Source organism: Primulina eburnea, chromosome 18, assembly GCF_022965805.1.
Source record: "Primulina eburnea isolate SZY01 chromosome 18, ASM2296580v1, whole genome shotgun sequence".
NCBI lineage: Eukaryota > Viridiplantae > Streptophyta > Magnoliopsida > Lamiales > Gesneriaceae > Primulina > Primulina eburnea.
Window position 1 is genome coordinate 31,734,715 of NC_133118.1, and position 10,468 is coordinate 31,745,182.

Consider the following 10,468-nt stretch of genomic DNA (forward strand, 5'->3'; position numbering starts at 1 on the left):
GCAACACACTTTTTTTATTTAATGCATCTAGTTTTTATGTGGTGTGTTTTGATGCATTTTTAATTCCTTGGAATGTCAAGGAATTTTGTTTTGTTTTCTCACTAGTATTGTTTTTGGTGTAAACGATTTACATAATTTTCTAGTGAATTTTTTGCCATGAAGCATCGCACAAGTATTCGTACTTGTGCATAATTTAAATCTGGTGTTAATTTATTAAAGTTATATTTGTGTGTTAAATACTTAACTTCCGCTGCCGTGTTTCGTACAGTGTTGACAACACCGGACACAACACTAACTTCTGATACACACATTATAATAATGTTTTTATATTTATTTCCTGCACAACAACAATTCCTTACAAGGGATATTATCCATTCTGCGTTCCTGTTACATATTTGTCTTGTAGGATAGGATTATCAGTCACATTGAATTTGACGAAATATATTAAAACTACGGTTCGAATTCACAGAAAAAGCGAATTCATACCAAAAGAAATGTTATATAGCAACAATGAAAATGGGCTCAAATGTCATACAAGAGCTTCTCAAAAACCTTCATATGCTCAGTTTGCAACGAGATTGCGACCGATAAGCTCCCATCGTTTGTCGGACTTGGCAATATGAAGCTTAAACCTTCGTAAGCAATCCCACCTGGTCCCATGAAGATCGGCCTGCCCCATCCGAAATCTGCATCATGGATAGGCAGCCGAGACCAACTTGTGATCCCAAGATTTGGGCACCTGAATGTGTGCGCTCCGCGTACAAGTGCCTTCAAATCAGGTTGCAGTTCTAGGTAGTCAAGAGCCGACCTCAGGTAGTCATTCTCCATCCGAGCCAAAGCATCGTGGATTTTACTGGCAGAATACCAGACGGGATTGGATTCAAGGTCGCCAGATACAGCAGTCGGAGTGGCTGTGAAGATCACATTGCCAAAATAGCCTGATGGGAGCGAGGGACGGAGCCTGGATCGCCCATCAGTTGCGATGTACAGCTTTGTGTCCTGATCTTGAGGCAGCCCGCGAGCCTTGCACGCACATCGCCAAATATGACCTGCCAGCATCTCATACGAGCTGTAAGTGACTGTGTTCCCTTCCCCTTTCGTCTTGGACTTGAGGGTGTTGAGCTGATCGCGGGTTAGCTTGAATATGGAAACGGCTGTTTCAGGGGATGTATCGGGTTTGCTCGCGAGTTTCATGGATGGAGGGGGCTGATACTCGATGTGCTTGAATTGGGGTTGAGGCGGATCGCGGGCACGGAGGAGGGTCCTGTCGATGAAGGGTTGGACGGTGATGTCGAGGCCTCGGGCCATGTCCGACCAGGTGTTGATGAAATGGAGACCAGAGAATCCATCGGCTGCGTGATGCTGCATTCCAACGCCTAAGGAAACTCCACCACATTTGAAATATGTGACCTGTAAACAAAAACGAAAGTCATTGAGATAACGTTACCATTGCCTGATTTTCCGATTCACCCAAGATATAGTAATCCATAAGCACCGATCTCAATGCCCATATTTGATTGATTCCACGAATGTATGTTTTGAAAAAGGAAAATTACATATTTTTGTATGTAATTTGTACAATTTTTTTTTTTAATTTTTATCGTGTTATTGGTTAATATATTATGGTAATCCACTAATTTACAATTTTTCGATTTTAATCATGTTCTCCGTTGTATCAAAAAATGCTAATGTCAAATAGGAAAATGATGGTTGATTTATGCTACACAGTGAGTTTTCTTCTCCTACTATAATATTATTAGATCACGTGAGTCTTTCATATTTCTATGAAAATTGACATATATGTTGATTATCCAAAGGCTAACATTTGATCACATGATAGATAGAGAAAAATACTTCAAGTATACCATAAAATAATTTGAAAATGATGACATTTCAAAAAATGAAGAATATGTAAATTACATTATCAAGCCTTTTTAAAATAACCTCTAATTTAGTAAACAAAAACTCATGTGACCCCATCTCACAAGTTCATTTTATGATACAGATCTCCGACCAGACAAAACGCGAGAAAAAATATTATATTTTATGTAAAAATATTATTTTTTATGATTGATATAGATAATGTCAAATCACAAATTAAATCTGTAAAACCGTCTCATTTAAACCTATTCAATTTAGTAATAGGGAACATATAATAATATGTGTGGCCAAATGTTAGTGCATTTTCTAATTCCCAACTACAATTCTAAAAGTTGCATCTAATTAAAGAATGAGCCAATTCTAGAATAAATCCCAAACGTGACAAACACTAAACCAAGAAATCACCTGCAGCACCAAAAGTGGGTAACTTGAGATTCCGAGGGAATAATCCACCGCCGGAATGAGGCGGCGGAGCTCCAACGTCGGAGCAAAGTCGCCGAAATCATCAACCACTCCGTCGCACTCCGCTTCCACGAAAAGCACCCCCTCGGCGTTACAGTTGATCTCAATCCGGCCATCTTCATCCCTCTTCAGCCTCCCCGCCATGGGGTAGAACGGCACTAGCACGCGGCCCAGCGCCAATTTAAGCACTGTGGCGTCGAAGAAGTCCGCCGCCTCTGCGGGACGGTAAAAGTAGACGCTGGGGGTGTGGAAGTTGGGCACCACCAGATCAACGTTGGAGTTCCACAGGCCGACGTTCGGCGTCGCCGCCTCCGGAGCAACCAACGTCGAATTCTTCACGTCGATCTTCATGGTTAACGATAGAATCAAGGCGGACAAGTGTCGTATACGATGATCAAATGGAACGTTGTGTATGGATCGATGTTTCTAAAACAGCTGGGAATCATTCATTTTTCAATCAAGAATCAATTAAAATAAGCTGGTGTGCCAATGTAAAAGATATTCATAAATCGGCAGCGGGTGGCGGAGGGGGAGAATAACGGCGGCGGTGTCTATATTATTAGGAGAAATGATGAGAATTGGAGCTTCTTTTATAATGCTGGATGGTTCACCTACCACGCCAAACGAAGAAGACAATTATCATTATTATTCTTATTAGTTAATGATCAAATTTCTTTCCATATATCTACGTGGACAAAAATTTGTGTGAGACGATTCGTATTTGTGAAACAGATTTCTTATTTGAGTCATCCATGAAAAAGTATTACTTTTTATGCTAAGAGTATTATTTTTTATTGTGAATATGGATAGAGTTGACCAGTTTCACAGATTAAGATTCGTGAGACGGTCTAACATGAGACTCACTCATCTATGTATTATTTTAGTACTTCTATCATGAAATGATCTCACGAATCTTTATTTATGAGACGAATCTTTATTTATGAGACGGATCAACTCTACTCATATTCACAATAAAAAATAATACTCTTAGCATAAAATTAATATTTTTTCATGAATGACCCAAATAAGAGATCTGCCTCACAAAATACGACTCGCGAGACCGTCTCACACAAATTTTTGTCATATTCTTTATGAATTTAAAATTTTCATCCTTTAAAAATAGTTTGGGCAATTATTATTTATAATTTTATGAAACATTTTGGGCAAAAACTTGTGTGAGACGGTCTCACGGGTCAAATTTTGTGAGACGGATCTTTATTTGGGTAATCTATGAAATAGTATTGCTTTTTATGCTAAGAGTACTACTTTTTTTGGTGAATATGGGTAGGGTTGACCCGTCTCACAGATTGATATCCGTGAGACGATCTCACATGAGACCTACTCAACCTTTTGATATTCAAATCGTTTTTTTCCCTCAAAAATATAAATTTACTTTACTTATAAATTCCTCTATGCAATCATTATTTTCCGAAAAATAGTTCTATTATTAATAATTATGCAATACCTAATGTAATATATTATATTTTTCAAATTTAACGTGTAAAAATAAAGTAAATAATCAACAAATTTTCATATAATATATATGAGAACTACTTGAGGTTTATTTATGAAATTATATTCTTTAGAAATATTTTTCAAACATAATCAACGTAATATATATACTCTTTTGACCATTTGACTGGACTTTATCATATATTTTTATTAGATTATGTTACATCGAGATTTCATCTTTTTTATTTCAATATCATTTGATCATGTGAATTCTCACATTTTTATGAAAATTTATTGACATTTAATCACAAGATTCTAAATATAACATAAAATAATTCATTATTAGGTATGATAAGATTCAATCTTTATTTCAAATCTAATTGAAAATAACATTAATATGGAAAGATAAAAATTATAAAATAAAGCTTTCCATATAATCGACACTCAACATTTATCTATTGGCAAAAACTTGTGTGAGACGGTCTCACGGGTTATATTTGTGAGACGGATCTCTTATTTGGGTAATCCATGAAAAAGTATTACTTTTTATGCTAAGAGTATTACTTTTTATTGTGAATATGGGTAGGGTTGACCCGTCTCACGGATTAAGATCCGTGAGACGGTCTCACATGAGACCCACTCCTATCTATTAAATCATGATACACGTCGTACATGTGTTCCATAAAAAAAATTAAGTATTTTAAAAACAACTTATAAATTTTTGAAATTGAAATGGTAAAAGAGAAAATAAAATATAAAGAAAAAATTTATTATAATATTATAAAACCATGTATTAGTTTGATAAGATGAAGGATGTTTTAGGTAAGAGTAAGTCTCTTGTGAGACGATCTCACGAATATTTATCTATGAGACGGGTCAATCCTACCGATATTTACAATAAAAAGTAATACTCTTACATAAAAAGTAATAATTTTTCATGAATAACCCAAAAAAGAGACCGGTCTCACAAAATACGACTCGTGAAACCGTATCGCATAAGCTTTTACCTTTAGACAAATCCAACATTACATCATATGACTTGATATACTTAGTATATGATCCTCATGTATTACATATAGTAAAAATCAATAAGCCAACAAAAAATGAATTTAATTATAATTCATAACTTGGAAATTCTAGTTTTGTAAAAAAAAATGGAAATAAATTATAAATTGCAACTTATTCCAATAAAAAAATTTCAAGAATTTTAATTTGTATATATATGCATGGGATAACCCAAAGAGAACAAGTAGTAGATAGAGTTACAATTATATAATAATAGTTGATCCACAAAAATAATATTTTATTGCATAAATCAAAGTGGGGAGATTTGACTTTGTCAAGAAAGTTGGTGAGACAGTGAGTGGCATTGGTTTGTGCTACATTCCAAACATATCCACATTTCACCAACTCTAATGTGTGTGTGTGTGTGCTATGTATAAATACAAATACATCCATTTTCTCACCAACTTCAATGTGATTTTCAATGTACCAAACCTTTTTTGGGTGGAAATACATCATCTTTGAACTAGAAAAGTTTAAAATTGTGTTCGACAAGTGATGATCCCTAACCTATGTCGGGAACAGAACTTTCGGAGTAAATCCGCGTCCCTTAGATGACATGAGAAGAGCTTGTTTTGATGTGGGTTTTATCTAAAATCAGCGCGGTCGATCTTATCTGTCTCGTGTTTTACATGTATATCCGATAGAATCGAAGAGATATATTATGAGCTTTTACAACAAATTCTTACATAAAAGCGATAGAATCGAACACATATATTGACGTGAATCACAAACAAAGTCAAGTAGGCAACAAGGCTTAGTCACAAGAGGGCCTTCTTCCACGTTAAGTCTCTGCTATTTATTTCTCGACTAAGTTTTGATTATTGACAGATAATATTTGAGCACAAGTATTTTTATAATGCTTTGGAAAATTAAAAGTTGTCTGAATTATTATATATATACTAGCGGACGGAGCACACACGATACGGGTATAATGTTATATAGTGAATTCTTATGTTAATTAATAAAAGTAGAGGTTTTTTTGGATGTTCAACTAGATGCTCTGAATTTGGTGAAATTACCCAACGATTTTTGGCCAACTTAGCTTTTACATGGTTTGGACTGTATGGGTAAGGGGACTCGCCTACTCTGTTTTTTGGTTTTTTTTTTTAAAAAATATATACATACACGCACCTTACCAGATACATTACAAATTATTTAATTAAAAAAATTAAATAAAATATCTATGTTATTATGTATAAAAATTTATTTTAATTTCAAAATTTTATTTGATCGGATAATCTTGGAAACGTCATACATACGGCTGAGCTTGGATAATTATTACAAATTAGATGAAACTTTATGAGATAATATAGAAGTAGACTTAAAAGTGATATATTTTTCAATAAATAAATACTAAATTTATTTAATTCGATTTTTACATTACATTTTTTTATTATTTAAACTTGATTTTTTGAAAAAACATTCTAAAAGCTTGGTTAATTACGTTACAGATTGAAATAATCGATTTTTTTATTGGTTTGATTTTAGTTGTAAAATTAGTCAGCTTTGGTTTGTCACAAAAAGTTCATTTAATTCAGTTTTAGTTTGGTTCGATTTTAAGTGAATATTCATTCACTCCTAAACACAAGGCACAACCCGCCAAGCGGCTTAAAATAATTTATACGGGTATTATTGTATAAAAAAGGCGTTTTAAAAAAAAATTTACCTTCGTTTTTTTTTTTTCGAAAAAAAAAAATAAATTGAATCTGAAAAGTACACTAGTCTTACAAAATAAATGTGATTGATGCTTAAATGTGATCCATCACTTGCAACCATGACGACCATAGGACTTTACTGAGTTTCCTTTTTAATCTTCGATTAATGTCATAAATGGAGAAAACTAGGTGTAGAATGTTGTCATTCGAAAGAGACAGCAAAAAAGGAATCGAGGAAGAGATTCGACTCGTTTTCACCTGGCTGTGGATGAACCAGCAGAAAGTCTTTCGCTCCTAGCTTTATCGGCCTTTTCCATGTAATCTTGATGAGATTGATGCTTCGAGCCTACAAGGGTATTAGCATCTCAGAATTAGCTGATGCTTGTTAAAAACACATTTCAAATTCAACAAAAAAATGTCATATACAGAGATGAGATATTAGAGCCTTTAGTAAACATAGTAAAGCAATTTGTTTAGGGATTGCCTTTCATGTCTTTTGTTTGCTTATCACTCGTGCGTGGGAGCGAAGAGGTGACTTATTGTGTTTTCCATTACAGCAAAGACAATATCAAACAAATCGATGGAGCCTCAAGACCAAGATTTGACAATGTTCGATGTCAAGTCTTTATGTCAAACCACAGGTAAAAAAATCCACTATACCGACCAGGGATTTCTATTATCATCAACACCAAAACAATTTTAACTTGAAGGCTCCAACTAATCCAGAAAATTAATTTCTGCAAGCGTAATAGCTCGACCAAGCTAATGTCACCTCATTTCCTCAATATACGGAGGCCAAGAAGATGGTATCTTGTCTTGTACCTAGATCTTTTAAACTTGCAGCATTTTGAGCAATTCCTTGCCCTATAAAAGTTAAATCAACCATCTTCTTTTTCGGAACACGAACAAAATACATTGAAAAATGTTAGAAATGAAAAACATGTGAAATCCTAGAAGAACACACGAAACTATGTTTTTTCTAAGTTTCCTTGGCAGTTATCGTTTTGCTTTTGAGGCATGTTTAGTTACTACATGAGTTACTGTTAAATCAAAGGATAATCTTTTATACTCGCCAGTTCTTCAGTATAAAGAAAACCAACTTATCCAAATCCCGCAATAAATAAAGTTTTTCAATGGAATTTGAAATGCCTTAACATGATAATTTAGTTATTGATCGTATACTTCCTCGAGTTCAAATTGTTAAAAATCCAAATGCAATCGAGATTCCAATCATCTCCAATGGACCACTGAACCACACCATCCTTTACCATCAAGTTGTCCAACAGTCTACACTCTTATCACTCCTCGCACCAAGTATCTATTCATAAAAACAAGGATTAGCAACTTCAAGAAATCTTCCCAGTCTAAAATTTTTGGTTGATTCTAGGCACTTTCAGTCTAAAATATAAAGGAGAAAAACAAGATAAATCAACATTTTAACGAAGAAACATAAATTATTCAATCAACATGCCACAGATCCAAAATCAAAGCCATTTCCCATCATCGCATGAAAACCAAGAATGACAAGGAAATTCCAAATGAATAGAAAAAACAAACCACGATCCATGAGGTACCATGGGACACCAAAGAGGACTCCAATGATGGCGATGCCTGCCGCCACATGCTTCTTTTCACCGCTGTATAGATAGTGATTCAATCTAGCGCCAAATCCCCCTCCTCCTACGGCCGCCGCACCAGCTATATTGCCGGGTCTCTTCGGATCACTGCTCATTCTTGCTGCTATTATCGTTAAACCCTTGTTCTGCGATTGCTAGTATTTCAGTCTTCACTTTCAGCTCAAAATCCCTCCGGCATCGGATTATTCGATGTCTGCCAAATGGTTTGGGCCAGGCCCGTCAGGGCCCAATAAAGTAACGAACGCAAAGCTAACTTTGGGCCACATGGTTCTCAAATTTGAAGCCGGGTTGATCCAATATTATTGAATTTGATATTTTTTTCTCCAAAAACAAAAAACAAAAAAATCGAATTCGAGCTAAAAATTAAATTTACATATTTTTTTAATAAAATTCACAATGTAAAGTGAAGATATAACTCCAGAGTAGGTATTTTGTGAGACGGTCTCACGAATCTTTATCAACTTCATTTTTTAGTCGAGAGCTTGACTTATTTACCTCCCTAATTTAAACTCGAACATTTAATGAATAAAATAAAATGTGAGTTTTGGTTTTATGGTGGAATTTATTTTTTGGTAATTTAAATTGTTATACTTTGTGATTGTACAACTCATGAGTCATGACATATCTAAAAGTCAGCTTTCATTCATTGTAATTTGCATCTGTTATGTCCTTTTTCTCATTAAAGAATAAAGAAACAGAAATCTTGGATTTAAATAATATATTCGACATTAAATAATATATGAAACAGACTATTTTGCATTAATAAAATCACAACAATGTCAAACATATTGTGAAAAAGTAAAAATTTATAGTAAAAAGTAAAAATCTCAAACACTCAAAATTTACCAAACTACACACTTTATAATATTTTTCTCTCTACTCAATTGTGATTTTCTTCACAAATGAGAGATCTATTTATAGGAAATCTTTACACATAATCCAAAAATAAAATACATCATTACCTACATCATCAGACACTAATTTTCAATATTCAACACCTATTTTTCAACATTCAACATTCACATTTTCAACACAAATATTTTTCACATTTTAAATAATATTTCAACACTCCCCCTTGTGATGATGATCATGATACGATGATGTCTTCATTACGTGTTTTGTACTGCCTCGTTAAAAACTTTACTTGGAAAAACCCATTGGGATAAAAACCATAGTAAGGGAAAAAGAGTGCAGTCACGTAAACTCCCCCTGATGTTGACATGAACAATTCTTCACAAATTTCGTAGATTGCGCATCCCAATATTATATATGTGCTTTCTGAATATTGACGTAGGAAGTGCCTTTGTGAAGAGATCTGATGAGTTTTCACTTGATTGAATGTGACGAACATCAATACATTTATTCTTCTCAAGCTCCTTGGTGAATGCGAAGAACTTAGGAGGAATATCTTTAGTTCTGTCGCTTTTTATGTATCCTTCTTTCATTTGAGCAACACATGCAGCATTATCTTCATATAGTATCACAGGTTTCTCATCGAATGATAATCCGCATGAGATTTGGATATGTTGGGTCATTGATTTTAACCACACACATTCACGACTTGCTTCATGTAGTGCAATAATCTCGGCATGATTTGATGAAGTTGTTACGAGCGTTTGTTTATGTGAACGCCAAGATATTGCAGTGCATCCACGAGTAAATACATATCCAGTTTGGGAACGTGCCTTGTGTGGATCAGATAAGTATCCAGCATCAGCATAACCAATTATACTTGGATTAGCATCTTTTGAATACAAAAGTCCCAAGTCTGTCGTTCCTCGTAGATAACGGAATATATGTTTAATTCCGTTCCAGTGTCTCTTTGTTGGATATGTGCTAAATCTTGCCAACAGATTCACGGCAAAAGATATATCAGGCCTTGTACAATTTGTAAGGTACATAAGGGCACCGATGGCACTTAGATATGGTACTTCTGGACCAAGAATATCTTCATCATTTTCACATGGACGGAATGGATCCTTTTCTATGTTTAATGATCTAACAACCATTGGAGTACTTAAAGGATTTGCTTTATCCATATTAAAACGTTTAAGGATCTTTTCTGTATAATTTGTCTGGTGAACAAACATTCCACATTCTTTTTGTTCAATTTGTAAACCCAGACAATACTTGGTTTTTCCAAGATCCTTCATTTCAAATTCTTCCTTCAAGTATGACACAACTTCTTGAATTTCCTTATTCGTTCCAATGATGTTTAAATCATCAACATATACAGCAATAATTACGCATCCGGATGTTGTTTTCTTAATGAAAACACAAGGGCATATTGAATTATTTACATATCCCTTTTTCATC

At 34.3% G+C, this 10,468-nt stretch overlaps 2 protein-coding genes across 2 annotated transcripts; both read right to left on the reverse strand.

The window, feature by feature from the left end:
- Positions 1-310: 310 nt before the first annotated feature.
- Positions 311-2,910, reverse strand: LOC140819680 (shikimate O-hydroxycinnamoyltransferase-like). The gene is made up of 2 exons (XM_073179851.1): positions 2,287-2,910; positions 311-1,410 (listed from the first exon to the last, which is right to left on the reverse strand). Exons 1-2 carry the CDS (start codon positions 2,692-2,694, stop codon positions 523-525), a joined length of 1,296 nt encoding a protein of 431 aa, XP_073035952.1. The 5' UTR covers positions 2,695-2,910; the 3' UTR covers positions 311-522.
- A 3,679-nt stretch (positions 2,911-6,589) lies between these two features.
- LOC140819575 (uncharacterized) lies at positions 6,590-8,351 on the reverse strand. The gene is made up of 2 exons (XM_073179715.1): positions 8,073-8,351; positions 6,590-6,861 (listed from the first exon to the last, which is right to left on the reverse strand). The coding sequence occupies exons 1-2, from the start codon at positions 8,245-8,247 to the stop codon at positions 6,770-6,772; spliced, it is 267 nt and encodes an 88-aa protein (XP_073035816.1). The 5' UTR covers positions 8,248-8,351; the 3' UTR covers positions 6,590-6,769.
- Positions 8,352-10,468: the final 2,117 nt, after the last annotated feature.